General features: G+C 42.0%; 1 protein-coding gene across 1 annotated transcript; it reads left to right on the forward strand.

The window, feature by feature from the left end:
• The first annotated feature begins 3,198 nt into the window (after positions 1-3,198).
• sf3b4 (splicing factor 3b subunit 4) lies at positions 3,199-19,860 on the forward strand. Its single transcript, XM_003229923.4, has 6 exons — positions 3,199-3,355; positions 8,176-8,304; positions 9,897-10,439; positions 14,017-14,208; positions 16,767-16,937; positions 19,408-19,860. Exons 1-6 carry the CDS (start codon positions 3,322-3,324, stop codon positions 19,590-19,592), a joined length of 1,254 nt encoding a protein of 417 aa, XP_003229971.1. The 5' UTR covers positions 3,199-3,321; the 3' UTR covers positions 19,593-19,860.
• Positions 19,861-20,536: the final 676 nt, after the last annotated feature.

The following is a 20,536-nucleotide window of genomic DNA, read 5'->3' on the forward strand; positions in this document are numbered from 1 at the left end:
TCTCTAGGGAAAGAGAACGCTGGACACCTGCTTGGCAGGAAAACGGGGCCCAGATATAGGTGCCTGGCACGGTAGGTTCTGTGCAGAGTCAACAGAGCAGCTTCAGGAGTGATTTCGTGTTTCCAGCCTTGTGTGGACTTCGCAAAGTCCGCAATCCCAGTTTCCTTGCCTTGCCTATCCAAGTATTCAAGAATTGCCTTGCCTCGTTCCTAGTCACGGACCTTGTTCCTAGAATCAAGTTTTGTTTCCAGCCTTGTAGATTTACCTTGGACCTTGAAAGACCCTGGACAATTCCCCACACTATGGCTTGGCAATAGTGTGTGTTTCGGTTTATTGGACTTTATCTTTGGACTCTAATATCATTTATTGGACAAAATATTTCTGGACTATATTTGACCTCATTTGATAGGTCTGCTTCTGGACTATATTTTCTACTTGTTTTTATTATTCTTATATATTTCCTTAATAAAGATATTAGATAGTTATTGGCCTCCGTGTTCGGTTCTTGGTGCTCCGTTGCCCTGGCGTGACACCTTCGGGGTGAGAAGTGTGGAATATAAATACTGTAAATAAATAAATAAATAATAGAGGCCTCGCCCCTAGCCCCGCCCTTTAGTCCTAAAAGGCATTTCAGGAGAAATATAGAGGCTCAGCCCTGTCTCAGGCTCTTGGAAGGAGGCCCCGCCCCCTTCCCTAGCTCCGCCCTCTGTGTCCCAACAAGCGCCTCAGGAGAGGTATAGAGGCTCAGTCCTGTCTCGGACTCTTGGGAAGAAGCCACGCCCACTCCTCTAGCTCCGCCCCCTGTGTCCTAACAGGGGCCTTAGGGGCTCAGCCCTGTCTCCGGCACTGGGGAAGAGGCCCCTCCCCTCCCCTATGTCCTAATAGGTGCCATCACCGCCCCCCTGGATCACTGCAACGCCCACCAGGGGGCAGTAGCGCCCACTTTGGGAATCACCGATTTAAGGCATTGGCATACTGGCTGATATCCAAACAGAGCTGCTACTTTCTGATGGATGTCAGGTGTTGCAATGCCGGCTAAACAGTATAATTTCTCCAGCGGTGTTAGGCGTAGACATCCTGTGATGATGCGGCATGTCTCATAAAGAGCCACATCCACTGTTTTAATGTGGTGAGATGTATTCCACCCTGGGCATGTGTATTCAGAAATAGAATAGCAAAGCGCAAGGGCAGATGTCTTCACTGGATCTGGTTGTGATTCCCAGGTTGTGCTAGTCAGCTTTCTTATGATATTATTTCTAGCACCCACCTTTTGCTTGATATCCAAGCAGTGCTTCTTGTAAGCCAGAACACAGTCCAGAGTGACTCCCAGGTATGTTGTTGTGCTGCAATGCTCAGGTGGGATTCCTTCCCAGTTCATCCTCAGAGCTCGAGATGCTTGTCTGTCCTTAAGATGAAAAGCACATGTCTGCATTTTAGATGGATTAGGAATCAGCTGGTTTTCCCTGTAATAGGCAGTAAGAGCACCTAAAGCTTCAGAGAGCTTCTGTTCAACCATTTCAAAGCTCCCTGCTTTGGCAGTGATGGCATGATCATCAGCATAGATGAAACTCTCGTCTCCCTTCTGGCAGTGGCTGGTCTTTTGTGTAAATGTTGAACATGGATGGAGCAGGTTTTAAATTGTAACCCGTTCTGTTTTTAGTGCCGCTGTCCACTTTTGGGTCCCTGTCTAAGAGAATAAAACTGGATACTATTATCATTATACAGTAGAGTCTCGAATATCCAACCTTCTCGTATCCAACATTCTGGATTATCTGACGCAGTCTGGCTTTTAGTAGTCAATGTTTTTGTAGTCAATATTTTCAATACATTTCTATGTTTTGGTGCTAAATTCATAAATACAGCAATTACTACATAACATTGCTGTGTATTGAACTGCTTTTTCTGTTGTAAAACATGATGTTTTGGTGCTTAATTTGTAAAATCATAACATAATTCTATGTTTAATAGGCTTTTCCTTAATCCCTAATTATTATCCAACATTTTAGCTTATCCAACGTTATGTTGGATAAGCAAGACGCTACTGTATTTATTTATACCCGGCTCTAGCTCTCCTAAAGGAGAATCGAAGCTGCTTGACATAAAAGCATCAACATAACAATTTGGAATATACAAATATGCACACATTAAAATAAAATAGATAATGGGGTTGTTGTATGTCTTTCGGGCTGTGTGGCCATGTTCCAGAAGTATTCTCTCCTGATGTTTCGCCCACATCTATGGCAGGCATGCTCAGAGGTTGTGAGGCATGGATGAACTTGGCAAGGAAGGCAAATATATATCTGAACAGAAATAATGACTCTGAACAAAGGATGTCCCCCAGGCAAGAGACAAACCTTTCCAATGCTAATTACGGTGAAACATTAGCGCTGGCTTCCAACTGACAAAGGACTCTTGTCACACCCTGGACTCTACACAGATATATATTCTTTCCTTTCCTTACTTAGTTTATCCATACCTCACAACCTCTGAGGATGCCTGCCATAGATGTGGGCGAAACGTCAGGAGAGAATGCTTCTGGAACATGGCCACACAGCCCGAAAGACATACAACAACCCTATGATCCCGGCCATGAAAGCCTTTGACAACACAAAATAGATAATAACATTATATCTCTGTAAGATCGATAGATCATATAGTCAAAGCATGCAGATATGTTTGTATCACAAAGGCTGTTGCTAGGTGAAGTGGCCCTCTGTGATGTCACTGGAGAAAGGAGAGGGAAGAATGAAGGAGGGAAGCAAAAGGTAAGAAATAAAGTAGATAATAACAATATTAAACTATACATATCTAAAGATCAGTAGATATATATAGATCATATAATCAAAGTATGCCTATATGTGATACAAACAAGGCTGTTGCTAGGTGAAGTGGCCCTCTGTGATGTCACTGGGAAAGAATGGGCCAGGAGCCCAATTGCACGCAGAACACTTTAAACCGAATCTTCTCTGCTTGCTGTTCTATTGTCAGTTGAGCAGCAACAGTAGCGCTGCCACTTCCGCCCTCTCTCAAAATGGCAGCCACGGTTCACGTAGATGCTTTTGCGCATGCGCATTTTTCCTTTTTCTCTTTGCCCGGGCACAAGATGGCCGACGTTGTGTATATTCATATCGCCCTCACAGAGAGCCACTTCCGGTCTAAAACGGAAGTCGGCCTCCAACTTGGACAGAAAGGGCTGCGTTGGGCCCAAGATGGCCGACGCCGGCCGCGCTTTGCCCTCACGCAGAGCCACTTCCGGCCTGAAACGGAAGTAGCCTTGAATTGCGCCGTCCCGCCTCGACGCAGGGGAGTGTGGCATCCAAGATGGCGGCCGGGCCCATCTCCGAGCGGAACCAAGGTAATGGAATGGAGGTTGAGCCGTCCCAATGGCCTCCTAACTTCCCTCAAAGAAAGGGGAAAGGGGAATATTAGGGTCTGGAGAATGTCTTCTATGGTTTAGGCGCGAAAAATTGAGAAAAACTTCCCGGGATGGGGAAGCTCCAGCATTTCTTGCCTTCCTTTCCATTTCCAGTCAGGTTTTGTGAGGTCTCTTGGAAACTAGGCAAGTTGGGGTTTATATATCTGGAATAATGTACAGGGTGGGAGAAAGAACTGTCTGTTGAAGGAAAGTGTGAAAGTTTCAATTGGCCAGCTTGATTAACATTGCATAGCCTTGCAGCTTCAAAGCTTGGCTGCTTCCTGCCTGGGGAAACCTTTGTTGAAATGTGGGCGACTGTTACAAGGAAATACACCCTTGGGATATATCCTAAACAGTAACGAAATGCACTCCCAAACAATGACTAATTCTGGGTTGCTGTGAGTTTTCGGACTGTCTGGCCATGTTCCAGAAGCATTATCTCCTGACATTTTGCCCACATTTATTTTATTTATTACAGCATTTGTATCCCGCCCTTCTCACCCAAGAGGGGACTCAGGGTGGCTTACAATAAAAACACACATATAAAAATAATATAATACATTGCAATTCAATTAAAATTAATTACATTAGACATTCATAAAAATACCCTTAGAAATATGCAGATTGGCACGTTCAGAGTCTAAAAAGCTGGGTCTGTCATTGAGTTCCAACACACATAGTAATAACTAATGCTGCTGTTATTGTTAGAAGGCCACATCTATGGCAGGCATCCTCAGAGTTTATGAGGTCTGTTTGAAACTAGGCAAGTGGGGTTTATATATCTGTGGAATGATGTCCAGGGTGGGAGAAAAAACTCTTGTCTGTTTTGTCGAAGGCTTTCATGGCCGGGATCTCAGGGCTGTTGTATGTCTTTCGGGCTGTGTGGCCATGTTCCAGAAGTATTCTCTCCTGACGTTTCGCCCACATCCAGCCCTTGATTGTTTCCCCCAGGCAGGAAACAGCCAGACTTTGAAGCTACAAGGTTATTCAATACTAATGTAGGTGGTGGAGATTTTATGCATATGTGGTGGGGATGTAGAAAAATAAAAAGGTTTTGGCAGGAAATTAACAAAGAAATGGAGAAAATACTCCTCACAACGCCAGAGGATGCCTGCCATAGATGTGGGCGAAACATCAGGAGAGAATACTTCTGGAACTCTGAACGTGCCAATCTGCATATTTCTAAGGGTATTTTTATGAATGTCGAATGTAATTAATTTTAATTGAATTGCAATGTATTATATTATTTTTATATGTGTGTTTTTATTGTAAGCCACCCTGAGTCCCCTCTTGGGTGAGAAGGGCGGGATACAAATGCTGTAATAAATAAAATAAATGTGGGCGAAATGTCAGGAGATAATGCTTCTGGAACATGGCCAGACAGTCTGAAAGCTCACAGCAACCCAGAATTAGTCATTGTTTGGGAGTGCATTTTGTTACTGTTTAGGACAGGGGTCCCCAAACTAAGGCCCGGGGGCCACATGCGGCCCATCAAAGCCATTTATCCGGCCCCCACAGCACAAAGGCAGAAGGGGGTTGGGCTAAATCACCCAAGGGTTCTCTTCTCTTCCAATTATTATTATTATTATTATTATTATTATTATTATTATTATTATTATTATTATTATTAACATTGAGGCTGGGAGGCCATTTGTCAGGGGTGCTTTGCTTGTGCTTTTGGTGTCCAAAGACAGAAGGGGATTGGATTCAATGGCCCAAAGGGTCTCTTCCAACCCTATTTTATTATTATTATTATTATTGCTTGGTGGCCAACTATAGTCCGGCCCTCCAACGGTCCGAAAGATCGTGAACTGACCCTCAGTTCAAAAAGTTTGGGGACCTCTGGTTTAGGATATATCCCAAGGGTGTATTTCCTTGTTACAGTCACCCACATTTCTTAAAGGTGATCCTGCTCCTGTATTTCTTCCAACAGCAATTTGTAAATATCACTTGTTTTTTTTTCTTTTTCTTTCTTACTCCCCCCTTTACTAATCATCTTTTCAAACTTTGAAAGTAGTTGTTCTACTCCATAAACTTCATTTTTGTAGCTGCCACAAATTATGTCGAATTGGTTGAGACTAGGAGACATTCATGGAAAATCTAGAGCGAAATGTGCTGCAGGATGTCCCACAAAAACAAAGTTTTGGCAGTTTAATAAATATTTTCCATAATGTTTACAATAGAACCCATTAGGAAATGACATTTATAATCCAGGAAAAAAAATTGTGTTAAATAGTGTATTTTGATAGATTTGAGGCCCTTTTAATATATAACTTTTGTATGTTTTCAGTGTTAATGTCAGTGAAGTGTGAACTGCTTTGGGTCTCAACTCAGAGAAAAGCAGAATAAAATAATAATGGTATTAATAATACAAGTGTGGGTAATAGGTTTACATTCACTTGCAATACCTTAGGAGAGGGAAACTAACAGCCCATCTTCAGTTAAAAACATAATAGAATCATGGAGTTGGAAAAGACCTCAGTCAAACCCCATTCTGCTAGGCAGGAAGACACCATCAAAGCCGTCCCGATGGATGGCCATCTAGCTTCTGCTTGAAACCTCATGAAAAGGAAATTCCATCAGACTCCAGGGCAGCATATTCTTCTGTTGAACAGCTCTGACCATCAGGAAGTTCTTCCTAATGTTTAGGTGGAATCTCTTTGCCTGACATTTGAATCCATGGCTCCTTTGTTACTTAGTCCCTGGAGCAGCAGAAAGCAATCTAGACACTCCTCCTGATGCAGCTTAGAATCTATGGAGCAGAAAACAAACTTCCCCCTCTCCTCAGTGGGACCTCCTTTCAAATATTTAAATATGACTCTCATGTCCCCTCTTCTCAGCCTTCTTTTTTCCATGCAAAACATCCCCAGATCTCTCAGCTGTTCCTTAGAGCGCTTGGTTTCCTAACCTTTTTTTCATTTTGCTCACCCTTCTGTGGACACCTTCCATCTTGTCCATCTCCTTGAATTGCTTTGCCCAGAAGTTATTCCAGAGGTTAGCCAGAAGAGATAAGGAAGTATTTTTCAACAAGCAATGCATGGAAGTGGAAGAAGACAATAGAATAGGAAGGACAAGAGACCTCTTCCAGAAAAATAAAAACATTGGAGGGAAATTTCAGGCAAAAATTGGGATGATCAAAAACAAAGATGGCAGGGACCTAACAGAAGCTGAAGAAATCAAGAAAAGGTGGTGAGAATATACAGAAGATCTGTATAGGAAGGATAATAATATAGAGGATAGCTTTGACGGAGTGGTGAGTGAATTAGAACCAGACATCCTGAGGAGTGAGGTTGAATGGGTGTTGTGACTGCGCCTTCGGGGATTATGGTTGATGGTGATGGAATTCGAAGAGGAAGAAAAAACCCTCGTGATGAGGGTTCACTGGAGGAGTTGCGCAGGAAGCGTCTTAGAGAGTTATATGGGGGATCATCTGAGGAAGATTCAGATGGGGAGATGGATGCTGAGGAACAGGTGGTGGCTGGGGAAGCGGGCACTGAATGGGCACAGCCACCGGAGATGTCTGGGGATTTGGGGCCTATGGATACTTCTGAACCTGGGGTTTCTGCAGGAGCTGATCCCAATTGGGATGCTTGGAGAAGGGAGGATGGTTCTTTAAGTGTTCATGGGGCTAAGTGTGGGCAGGATGATTGGGACTCCGACGAATTGCTAGGTACTCCAGATCCACGAGCTCTAGCTGTGTGGAGTTCAGACTCTGAGTAGATTTGGGTCACCTGGTGTTTGGGTGTGAGTGTTTGGTCACCCAGGAGGAAGGGGAATAAAATGGGAATGTTTGGCCACTGCACTTTGCGTGTGGCAAGGTGTTGCTGAGGCGCCATTGGGATCTCTGTGAAGACTGGACTTGGACTATGATTTGAATCTGCTGATATCACCTAGCTTGGCTCTCGCTGTGTCTTATCGTGGACCTGTTTTGGATGACTGCACCCTCTTCGGACTTTGGATTGAATTTGACCTGGCTTCTGTCTACACCCTCTGACTGACGGCTACTCCCGGCTTCTGACTATTGGTTTGTCTTTCGGAATTTCTGCTGCCTCCTGACCTGACCTTGGATTCTTCTGACAACGGCTATTCATCATCCCTTTGAGGCTTTCGGCTTATCTGCACCGTGGAAGCAGCTTTATTGCTTTTCTAGTTTGTTTATTTTCCAGCAGTTAACTCTATTTGTTTTCCAAAGCTGAATTGAAGGGTTATTTAGTTTTTTATTGAATGCCAGCATGGGAAATTAGCGTGGCTCGTTTTTGAGTTATTATTGTCCAATCTACTCTCGAAACACTGAAAAGTGAAGTGTTTCAAGGATATTTCCTGTGTTTATATTATTTTCTGGCTTATCTTCGGAATAAACTCTGTTTTGTATGTTAACTGGCATCTGACTCTTGACAATGGGCCTTAAGAAGCATTGCTAATAACAAGGCAGCAGGGTTATTCCAGGTGATGTCTGACCAAAGCAGAAGAAAGTTGGACTATTCATCGATGTCGATCAGGCATCCTCAAACTGCAGCTTTCCAGCTGTTTGCACCTCCAGCTCCCAGTACTCCTAGCCAGCTTGGTCAATGGCCAGGAATCCTGGGAGTTGGAGGCCGAAACAGCTGGAGGGTTGCAGTCTGAGGATGCCTGATCTAGAATTAGACTCCTGTTGATGCAGGTTAGGATCACATCAAAGTCAGCTTGAGAGCCAATGTAACAGCAACAAACAAGATTCATGAAGGAATTTAACTCTATTGTGCCCCTCTTATCTGTTGCAGATGCCACTGTGTATGTTGGTGGCCTGGATGAAAAAGTCAGCGAACCCCTCCTGTGGGAACTCTTCCTCCAAGCAGGCCCAGTGGTTAACACTCACATGCCCAAAGATAGAGTCACGGGCCAACATCAAGGTAAGCAATTCCAGCGCCTTCTCTTAATGCTCTTGCTATGTGTGTGTCTATATGCACTCTATTATGAATGGAGTAAGTCCACCAGCTCTTGGTCCATAAGCAGGGTGAGTTCTTGGACTGAAGGCTGCCAGGAAATCTCAGGTGCTGTGGGGTGTATTTCAAAGATAAAATCACCTCTGCGTATTCCTTGCCCAGGAAAATCCTCTGAAATTCATATGGACATCATGAGTTGACAGGTAACTTGAAGGCACATACACAAGCAAGATTCCTTTTCTTCAAATGCTGAAAACGGGCTGTGGCTCAGGCTGGTTAGCAGCCAGCTGCAACAAATCACTCTGACCAAGAGGTCATGAGTTTGAGGCCCGCCTGTGCCTGCGTCTGTCTCTGTTCTATGTTATGGCATTGAATGTTTGCCTTATATGTGCAATGTGATCCGCCCTGAGTCCCCTTCGGGGTGAGAAGGGCGGAATATAAATACTATAAATAAATAAATAAATAAACTAGACTTCCAGACCATGGGAAAAGAATGCTTGTTTTAGAACTGATGCTCCCAGGATCCCCTAGTCAACTATGCTATGACGACTGGGGGGATTTTGAGACTGGCAGTTCAAAATGAGGAACTTTCCCAAACACAGAATGACTGCTAAGGAATCCTGTGTGCTGTAGACTATATTTCATAGGAGGGGATTGGCAAAACTGTCTCTGAATATGGCTGCATCGAATGAAGTAGGTTTAAAATCTAGGAATGCTTATGCTGATAACTTTGTTCACTTAGTCTCAAAGGTATTACAAAATCCCATTGCATACTGATCCAGCTAACATGGGCATGGCTCGATGAAGTTTGACACCACTTGAACTGCCATGCTCTGGAATTCTAGTGCTATACTTTGATGTGGCCCTAGCACTTGTTGACAGAGAACCTAAAGACCTTGTCAAATTAAAACATCCATGGTGTTAAAGTGGTGTCAAAATGCACCAATTCTATAGTGTAAATGCACCCAAGTGTCTTTTAATTCTACAATAGTGAATAGAGGGATAACATTAAGCAGTGACAAAATATAATTTTTTTAAAGAAAAAGGTTTTTTAAACCAAGTTAGGAGGTGCTGTAGTTTTAGCTATGAATAGGTTTTTTATTGGTTTTAAGGATTTTAACTCTTTATTTTGGTCATTAAATGGGAGCAGTTCCATAGGAGACTATAAATAATATAATAACGACTCGGAATGACCCTGAAATAATGACCTGGTTTGTGTGATTTTAATTGATGTTTTAATGTGTATGTTTTAACTGGTTTGGGTTTTAATGCATTTGTTTATTTATATGTATATGCGGCGTTGAATAGTTGCCTTTGTAAAGCCCCTTCGGGGTGAGAAAGGCAAGATACAAGTGTGGCAAATAAATAAATAAATATTTTGATGCCGTTAATATTTAATTAATACTATTTTAATGTTTGTATAGTTTTATGTTTTAAATTTTACTGTTGGTTTTGTTATAAGCTGCTTTGAGAGAGAAAAAGCAAGTACAAATAAAAATACTAAAAATAATAAAATAAGATGTGATCAGTGCAACTCTTGGCTTTGCTTCCCATTTCAGGCTATGGCTTTGTGGAGTTCCTCAGTGAGGAGGATGCGGACTACGCCATCAAGATCATGAACATGATCAAGCTTTATGGGAAGCCCATCCGGGTCAACAAGGCCTCGGCCCACAACAAGAACCTGGATGTGGGGGCCAACATCTTCATCGGCAACCTGGACCCCGAGATCGATGAGAAGCTCCTGTATGACACTTTCAGCGCCTTTGGGGTCATCCTGCAGACCCCCAAGATCATGCGGGACCCCGACACAGGCAACTCCAAGGGCTACGCATTCATCAACTTTGCCAGCTTTGACGCTTCGGATGCCGCCATTGAGGCTATGAACGGGCAGTACCTTTGCAACCGCCCCATCACCGTCTCCTATGCCTTCAAGAAAGACTCCAAGGGCGAGAGGCATGGCTCAGCCGCTGAGCGTCTCCTGGCAGCCCAGAACCCCCTTTCTCAGGCCGACCGGCCCCACCAGCTCTTTGCAGACGCTCCTCCCCCTCCATCTGTGCCAACCCCAGTTGTTACCACCTTGGGGCCTGGAGTCACCCCACCAGGTATTATTAATATTATAATTTGTTGTTGTTATTGTTGTTAATTTTATTTATTTCTAACATTACTTCCAGGGTTTGGACCTGAGAAGCTCATGCATTAAAGTGTTGACAATGTTATTATTACTATTTTATATTTATATTACATATAATATTACTAATAATATTACAGTATAGTGTTATAGTACAATATCTATATATATAAAAGAGTGATGGCATCACGGCAATTCACAAAACAACAAAAGTACAGGCCCCCCAACCTCAAAATTTGACAACACAACCCATCATCCACGCCTCAAGGTTGATACAACAAAAAGAAAAGAAAAATAAAGTCCTAATTAGAGGGAGAGCAATAATTTTTTTTATCCAATTGCTGCCAGTTTAGAGGGCTAATCTCTGCCCACTTGGTTGCCTAGCAACCAAGGGACAGCCAGGTTTCAGTTAGGGGACAGGCCGATTTAGGCCTCACTTAGGCCTCTTCCAGAGATTATCTAATTTGCACTGGATTATATGGCAGTGTAGACTCAAGGCCTTTCAACACAGCTATATAACCCATTTATAATCTTATATTATCTGCTTTGCACTGGATTATCTTGACTCCACACTACCATATAATCCACTTCAGTGTGCATTTTATACAGCTGTGAAGAAGGGGCCTCATATAATCCAGTTCTGAGCAGATAATATAAGATTAGAAATATACAGTAGAGTCTCACTTATCCAACGTAAACAGGCTGGCAGGATAAGTGAATATGTTGGATAATAAGAAGGGATTCAGGAAAAGCCAATTAAACATCAAATTAGGTAATCGTTATACAAATTAAGCACCAAAACATCATATTATACAACAAATTTGACAGAAAAAGTAGTTCCATGCGCAGTAGTAGAGTCTCACTTATCCAACACTCGCTTATCCAATGTTCTGGATTATCCAACGCATTTTTGTAGTCAATGCTTTCAATATATCGTGAGCCCCCACTGTTAGCCCCAGCTTCTGCCAACCCAGAAGTTCGAAAACATGCAAATGTGAGTGCATCAATAGGTACTGCTCCGGCGGGAAGGTAACGCCGCTCCATGTAGTCATCCCACATGACCTTGGAGGAGTCTACGGACAACGCCGGCTCTTCGGCTTAGAAATGGAGATGAGCACCAACCTCCAGAGTAAGACACGACTGGACTTAATGTCTGGGGAAAACCTTTACCCTTGACCTTAACTACCACCAATTCCTCAATACTTTATTTCCCATACCACCAGGCTTCGCCACAGCAACGCGTGGCTGGGCACAGCTAGTAGTAATATATAATGCTCATATTGTGCTATATGAATAATATAATATATTGTATGTACATATAACTTGTAAGCCGCCCTGAATCCCCTTCAGGGTGAGAAGGGCGGGATATAAATGTCGCTAATAAATAAATAATTTTAAAACTATATTTCTATCCTGCTCGCTCTCACCCCGAAAGGGACTCAGAGCTGCTTACAGTTGGCAATATTCAATGTTGCATATTCAATGCATATTAAATACGTACATACAAAAGGGCCAATTATGCAATCAATATTGGATCATTAACCTTATTAAAAAAAAACCTAAATCATACCTCATCAAATTTTAAATCTCAATAGAGAGGTGTTCGACAGTGGAATATGGTATTCATTGGCTAAGCAGGACTGACCTTTATTTAAACAGCACAGCTTTAGAAATCTATCCCTCTTGCAGACGTTCCATTAAAACCTTCAGCTCTGGAAATTGGTCTGAAGAAAACAATTCCTTGCAAAAGACTCCCTTATCCCCTCCTTTTTAGTTGGGTTTGATGCTCCAGCTTTCCATAACTGCAATGACATTTGCCTTGTCCCAAGAGTCTTTGTCTGCTAATGATTTGGTTGCTTCACGGAGTTTAATGAAATTGCTGTTAATTGAATGTGAGGAGCTGTTGGAAAATGCAGTGTGCTAAGTTAAAAATCAACACTATCAGCGGTAGAGTGAGCTGTTAAAGTACTGCATGCTTTATAGCAGTGATAATAATAATAATAATAATAATAACTTTATTTTTATACCCCGCCCCATCTCCCCGAAGGGACTCGGGGCGGCTTACATGGGGCCTAGCCCGATAAAACAATCAAATATCAGTAACACAATTATAAAACAATTATACCAGTAAAACATCAATATCAATAAAACAATCGTTAAAATCGACAAGAAGCATACAAGAAACGTACAATATTAAAACAGGAGACTAATTCATAAAATCCAGAACAGAATGTGCCGGTAGAAATGGACAATAAAGTGCAAAATAGCATTGGCAACACCTCAGTGATGGGCAACCTTTTGCGCTTGGTGTGTCAAAATTCACCAAAAAACCTAGCATGACTTGGGTGGTGTGTCACTTTGAGAAAAAAACCCCATAATTTCACATAATTTTTGTTTAAATAACAAAAATATATAATTGTAATATATAACTGTATTCAATAAATCAAAAACTATTTACTACCATTATTTCCATGTACAACAATCTATGGTACCTCTTGCAGTTTCCACGCTGATTTCTCTCTATTCTGTTTTCAATGTAGTCATGAATAATGAATAATATAATAATAATATAATAGTAATAATATATATATATATATATATATATATATATATATATATATATATATAGCGCATAATTCCCATGGAGTAAACAACAAAACCAGTGGATGAAATCATACCAAATTTGGCCACAAAAGACATAGTCATCCAATCAATCTACATGTGGCAGCATGTCAGCAAAAATGGCTAGGCATGTCAGTGCTGACACGCATGTCATAGGTTGGCCATCACTGCTTTATAGGTTTGTGTGTTTTAAAGCTTTTGAAAGGATGCCATAAGTAAGAAGGAGCGGGCTCATTTTCTGCTGTCCTGGAGACTAGGACTCGGAGTGGTGGGTTCAAATGACAGGAAATAACATTAAGAAGAGCTTCCTGATCATAAGAGCTGTTCAACAGTTGAACTTACTGTCTCGGAGTGTGGTGGATGCTCCTTTGGGGACTTTTCAGCAAAGACTGGGCATCTGTTGGGAGTGCTTTGATTGTGAATAGCAAAAGGGATTGGACTGGATGGCCTGTGGGTTGTCTCCAAACTTTTACAGTAGAGTCTCACTTATCCAACACTCGCTTATCCAACGTTCTGGATTATCCAACTCATTTTTGTAGTCGTTATATACATCGTGATATTTTGGTGCTAAATTCGTAAATACAGTAATTACTATATAGCATTATTTCGTATTGAACTACTTTTTCTATCAAATTTGTTGTAAAGCATGATGTTTTGGTGCTTAATTTGTAAAATCATAACCTAATTGGATGTTTAATAGGCTTTTCCTTAATCCCTCCTTATTATCCAACATATTTGCTTATCCAATGTTCTGCCGGCCCATTTATGTTGGACAGACTGACAGACTGAGTGCTAAGCCTCAAAGGATGATCTTTGTCCATGTGCCTTGCTGTAATAAACCTGTAATAAGACACAATTTTGAACCAAAATCTTCCAGCCGTGAGTGATAATGTTCCCTTTTTTGAAACCCTCTGCCTTCTCTCCCACAGGGATCCCACCGCCTGGTTCGTTCCCTCCACCGGTGCCCCCGCCAGGAGCCATGCCCCCAGGAATGCCTCCAGCCATGCCGCCCCCGCCTATGCCGCCCGGTGCCGGAGCCCCAGGACCACCCTCCGGAGGCGCTCCTGGAGCGGCCCATCCTCCCCACCCACATCCTTTCCCTCCCAGCGGGATGCATCCAGGTGAGTTCTTTGTCATGGACAATTTTTGCCCATGTTGGTCAAGGAGAAAATATTTGCAATTATAGTCAACCCTCCACGTTCACTGGAATTAGAGGCATAGCGTCCCCTTGAATGTTATTTTGTGTCAAAAGCATTGCGTACATAAGTATAAAACTGATAAAAATAGAGGGAACACAAGCAGTCAAACCAACTGGAAACAGGTAACTGAATATCTCATGCAAAAGAACAAAAAAATCATATGAAAAGAAATATTGGCAAAAACAAAAAATATGTACAAAAACAAAGGTGAAGAAAGGGAGGAAGAATAAGAAGCGAAAAGAAAAATAGAAAAGGGTCAGGCCTCTGGATGATACCAGGAAGTCAAAACAACTAATTCCCTTTCTCTGTAACATCGTATCTCTACTCTGATAATTTTAATCTATTTATCTTCGTTTTCTTTTCTCATATGCTATATATACTGTATATATATTTCTTTCCTTTACTGCAATCAAGTAACTATAACAATAATGACAAGAATTTTATTTAATTTTTCCAATATATATATATAGTATATGTAATATATATAGTAAAATAGATACTTAAGCTTGCAGTATTAAATCTGTTCTATTTCTATCTTTTCTCTACATCTATATATCAATCTTATTTCTATATAATTATTGTATTATAAAACAAATCTTAATAAAGAGCAGTAAAATAATTTTGACCAAAAACAAGCAAGAGCGACCACATTGTAGCTTTAAAGAGTTCTTCCTCTGTACATGAGTTAGGGCATGGTGAGCAAGCATAGAGATGTTGAGTTGTTTGTTTTGCTCCACAGTCGCACAAGGTGGAGGATTCTTGTAGGTCATGCCATTTGGCCAGGTTGTCTTTTGATCTGCCCACTCTGCTTCTGAGTTGTTCAGGGACTTCCAAGTTGCCCATTGTTAGTTTGCCCCTTGTGGGGAGCCATCCAGTTGGAATTGCCTGGTTTAGCTACCCAGAGGGATACTCTTGCAATTGCTGGGGGAACATTAAGAGAAGTGGTGGTTCTCATGAAGCTTTTCCTTGATTTGAGTCTACTGGGAGGAGACGGATAGCCATGCAGAGGATAGCTTTCACGGTGTTCAACCTTATTTCTCTCCCAGTTAGCAGCAACTTCCCATCGCACATCGGGGGGGGGGGGGGCAATGCCAGCTAGCTTATAGAGTTTATCATCAGGTGTAGGGTTAAGGCATTATGTGATTATTCTGTATGTATGTACCTCACAACTTCTGAGGATGCCTGCCATAGATGTGGGTGAAACGTCAGGAGATAATATTTCAGGAACATGGCCATACAGCCCGGAAAACACACAACAACCCTGTGGTCCCGGCCGTGAAAGCCTTTGACAACACATTACTATGTTTCATTCAGTGCTATGTTCACCTGTTTTGCGTGGACAGACATGTGCTAAATAGGGCAGGCATACTCAGCAGTTGAATAAGACAAGACCAGGGCTGATGTTCTTATTAATTTTGGGTCTTCACCCCATGCATTGCCAGTAAGTTTCCACAGGATGTTACTGCGTGCAGCTACTTTGTGCTCGGTGTTCATACAACAACAACAACAACAACAATTTATTGATTAGCCAGTTGGCCTTATCAAGCACAGACAATACAAACATGAAATACAACATACATCTGGTACACTTAAAATAAAATAAAAATATACAGGTATTTGCCAGCTTGGTGCCTATGTAGCTTAGCCATAGATGTATGCATCAACTATCCTAATCTCCCCTACACTGCACCCCAATCTGATATATGTACTCCGATCTCCTTTTAGCAGCTTTAAGCAAATACAGGGCCACTTTTGTTGTCACAGTGGGGTTATAACCGGCCAATAAAATATAGTTTTGGCTGCTATGTCCCAGCTTGTTTTATTACAAATAAAAGGCCATAAGTATTGTTTCCTTTCTTTCTCGTATAAGTTACAATTATGCAAAGTGTGGTTCAAATTTTCGACTTCAGGGGCGCCACAAATACATAATCTTTCTTCATATGGGATGTGGTTGAATCTCCCATATCTCTCCATGGACTCCCTTTGTTCGAATCTTGCCCTGGTGAACGCGATTCTTAGGTGCGGTGTTCATACAGTGTTTCCTAAATGTTAGTGTTCAATCTAAGATGACACAGATATTTAGGATGTAAACAGTGTTTGGCCTTCCCAGGTAACTTTCAATTTCCTGTTGGCTTCACGGTTACGTAGGTGAAAAGCACACACTTGTGTCTTGGCAGGGTTAGGCTTCTGGTGATTATCTTTGTAGTAGCTGAATGTGGATGTGAAAAACTGCAAAAGTACAAAACCACACATTGGTTGATCTTCACGGCCTATGAAGTGGAAGAAGAGAAGCAATGATAGGAGTTGAAGTACAAGAGACCTGGAGATCCGAAGTTTGCCCATGCCTTCTCTATGTGGAGTTTCTGCACTGAGTTACTAGGGACTGAAATGCCTCAAGGCATCTTATAAATCTAGAATTCCGTAGACTGCAGGCCTAAGATGTGGAGTCTCTAACATGTGTTTTTATGTTGCCTTTCCAGGGATGCCCCAGATGCAGGTTCATCACGGGATGCCCGGGATGGGACCACATCATCCGGGTCCCCCTGGAGCTGGGGGCCAGCCTCCCCCTCGCCCTCCCCCTGGAATGCCTCATCCTGGGCCACCCCCCATGGGAATGCCACCCAGAGGGCCTCACTTCGGTTCGCCGATGGGTAAGTGTGGGGCAAGGCTTGGAACTCTCATGTTGTGCCTTACGTGGGAAGCCAAACCCTTCTGTCTAGTTTTCCTCCTTGTTTTGTTTTGCATGTGCATTAATTCTGCGGAAGGGTTCCAAACTTTAACCTTCCAGCCGGATTTATTTGAGGCCCAGAAGAGGCCTTTTTCTAAAACAGTTGTTGCTTAAGATTATGAACATGCTCCATGTGCAGTTTTATGTCTTGTCTGTGCCTGTCTCCAAACAACGTGGGAAGAATTGTGTGGGATCCAGATGAGAATTTGCTCATTGATGCAACATTAGAGTCTGGTCAAGGTGGCAGCAGTTATTACTGAGGAAAGGTTTGCCCCATGGAGATTGTGGAGCAGAGTTCTATTTGGGACCAAGGAAGGATTTGGGGTCTTTAGTGTGATTTACACTGCTTGATTCTTATCCACTAAGTGTCCCAGTTAATCCTCTTCCTTTTCACTTTTTCAGCTGCTTTGGAAATTATTATTATTATTATTATTATTATTATTATTATTATTATTATTATTATCAACTCTATTTCTATCCTGCTCTTCTCACCCCGTAGGGGACTCAGAGCAACATACATTTGTACAACATACATTTAGGCAAAAATTCAATGCCTCATTATACAAAGCAAATAAAAAACATAAAATAGAAATAAACATATAAATAAAATTTTAAACCATTAACATTTTAAAACATAAAACAGCATCTAAATACACCTTACTAGCCCCCTCCCATCATGATCTTAAGGTCTTCTTTGGCTCTCTTGGATGGTGCTGAAATGTCCCATTCTCTCCTCCCACTTTCCCACTTTGTCTTAGCTTTACTTCAATTCCTGCAACCTGAGACAGCTGAGGCAAAAGAAAACTGCAGCAATATATTATAATTTATTCTATTCTTCCTCATAAATAACTTCAGCCATTTGATCATACTTGATGTAGCTTTGTCAAAGCATTAGGAAGAGCCTTCTTATGATACAAGCTGTTCAGCAGTGGAATATGCTGCTGCCAGGGAGTCCAGTGGAAGCTTCTTTTTTGGGGCTTTGATTGTGTATTCCTGCGTTGAAGAAGGGGATTGGACTGGATGACCTTTGGAGTCCCTTCCATCCATATATGTGAAGGGATATATTTTTAAAGGTGATTTGAAATAGATCGGTAGTGATAGAGGCGAAAGAGAGCTATGATAGTATATAGTGTGATATGATAGATAATATAGATTATAGGTAGATAGATGATATAGACTGATTTATAGATAATAGATGAAAGAGATGAAAGACAGTAGATAGGTGAGAAAGAGAATGATAGAAGATGGTAGATAATGTTTTATGTTTTATATTATTTTATGTCTGATATAACAGGTTGCTTTTTTATTTTCTTTTAGTTATGAAGTCATAATTTGTTTTTATATGTTGAGTTATCAATTTTTTGTTATTATGGGTGTATTGTTGTTGAGTTCGGGCATTGAATGTTTGCCTTTTGTATTTCGAATCCGCCCTGAGTCTCTCTGGGGAGATCGGATGGAATATAAATAAAGATGATGGTGATGATTATGATGATTATTATTATTACTAGCTGTGCCCGGCCACGTGTTGCTGTGGCGAAGTATGGTGGTATGGGAAATAAAGTATTGAGGAATTGGTGGTAGTTAAGGTAAAGGGTAAAGGTTTTACCTTACATTAAGTCCATTATAAATGGGTTATATAGCTGTATGGAAGGGCCTTGAGTCTACACTGACATATAGTCCAGTTAAAATCAGATAATCTGTATTTTATAGGCAGTGTGGAAGAGGCCTGACACCTAACTCTGCCTGTCCCCTGGGCTGAGTGAGTTGCTAGGAGACCAAGTGGGCAGAGCTTAGCCTTCTAACTGGCAGCAATTGGATAAAAACAATTCTTCCTCTCCCTCTAATTAGGACTTTATTTTTGTTTTCTTTTTGTTGTATGAACGTAGAGGCATAGATGATGGGTTGTGTTGCCAAGTATAGTGTTTCTGGGATGTGTAGTTTTGTTGTTTTTTCCTAGGCCGAAATTTCATTACCCTTTTATATATATATAGATGATAAATGGCCCTTGTAGGGTTTTCCAACTTATGTGATTCTATAAACGTCTCCCAGTCTGTTGTGGAGTGTATTATGATTCTGCTGAGCCGACACATGTTAAGGCCTTAAATATAGAGCTAATTAGTCCAATTCATTGAGGGCTATTGTTGTTTGTTTATTATTATTATTATTATTATTATTATTATTATTATTATATTTATTTCTCACTTTTATTTCTGTGATTGAGATTCACAGCGGCTCACAGCAATTACAAAACAACACAAAGAAAACTTTCCCCATATATTGGGGAAAGAGTAGGGCATAAGAGAGGTTTCTCATCTTCCTGTCTCTCTGCAGGCTCGGCCGGTCCTTCTTTGTTGCCGTTGTTGTCTTAACGCCTGTGCCTCTTCTTTCTCCAGGTCACCCTGGTCCCATGCCGCCCCACGGGATGCGGGGCCCTCCTCCCTTGATGCCGCCCCACGGTTACAACGGCCCCCCTCGGCCCCCTCCCTACGGCTACCAGCGAATCCCTCTCCCGCCACGTCCCGCCCAGAGACCCATGGTGCCTCCACGGGGGCCCATGCGAGGCCCACTGCCCCCTTAGGACCCCCACAAGAAATCTCCTCCTCTGTCCTTCTTTCTGTTTCTCTTTGGACAAACATTCCAGCAAGTTGTGTCTCGTTTCCCAGTCGGTGGGGGAAGAAAAACCTGGCAGCATTAAGGTTTTGCTCCTCTAGTATTATTATTTGTCTATATTTTGTTTCAGGGAGGGTGTACAAGTTTTTAGACTTTTTTCCCTTCATTTTATGACTATGACTTCCTCCTTGTGAAACCTGACGTAGAGAATAAATAAAAGTATGGGAAGATTCCTCTCCGAAGCTTCTGTTTTAAAAATAATCTTTGTTCCTTCTTTAGCACCGCTGTCCTCTTGTTTCCATCCTCCTCGGTCCCCTAAGGACGAACAGCAAGTGTCATAGACAGAACGCCACCAAATAGAGTACAACACAGTTTATTAAAGTTACAGAACACAAAAATGCCCGTAGAAAACAAAGGACTAGGCAAACACTTGTCTTCAGTGTGAAAAGTAACTGAAATAGCTCCGTTTAAACAGGAGTTTAATCCGGATTAACTCAAAAGTGCTTACTTCAGCCTAACAGTTTAAACAAACAAAAGTTGGTAAACAAAGGTCAAAATGAACATCAAAAGCTGGCAGCAGATTCCTCTCTGCTACCAAAAGCTACAGATGAGTAACTCAGGCTGTTACTCCTCCGTGCAACGAGCGAAATCCGGGTCCAGGCACATCAATCAGGATCACGGCGGTCAGCAGGGTCCCAGTCCGGTCCGAGGTCGAAAGCCAGGTGCAGGCATCTAAGGTTCCACGAATTCCACCGATAGCCACAGAAAGGATAGTCCAAGGTCGTAGTCAGTCAGTCAGTCCAGCGTCAATCCAGAGTAGGTAATTAATGTCCGTCAAAAAGACGACGGAGGTCCAAGCTATCAAGATTAAACACAAGTTGCACAGAAAAACCCCACACAGTTCCTCCCGCC

Source organism: Anolis carolinensis, unplaced genomic scaffold (genome assembly GCF_035594765.1).
Source record: "Anolis carolinensis isolate JA03-04 unplaced genomic scaffold, rAnoCar3.1.pri scaffold_14, whole genome shotgun sequence".
NCBI lineage: Eukaryota > Metazoa > Chordata > Lepidosauria > Squamata > Dactyloidae > Anolis > Anolis carolinensis.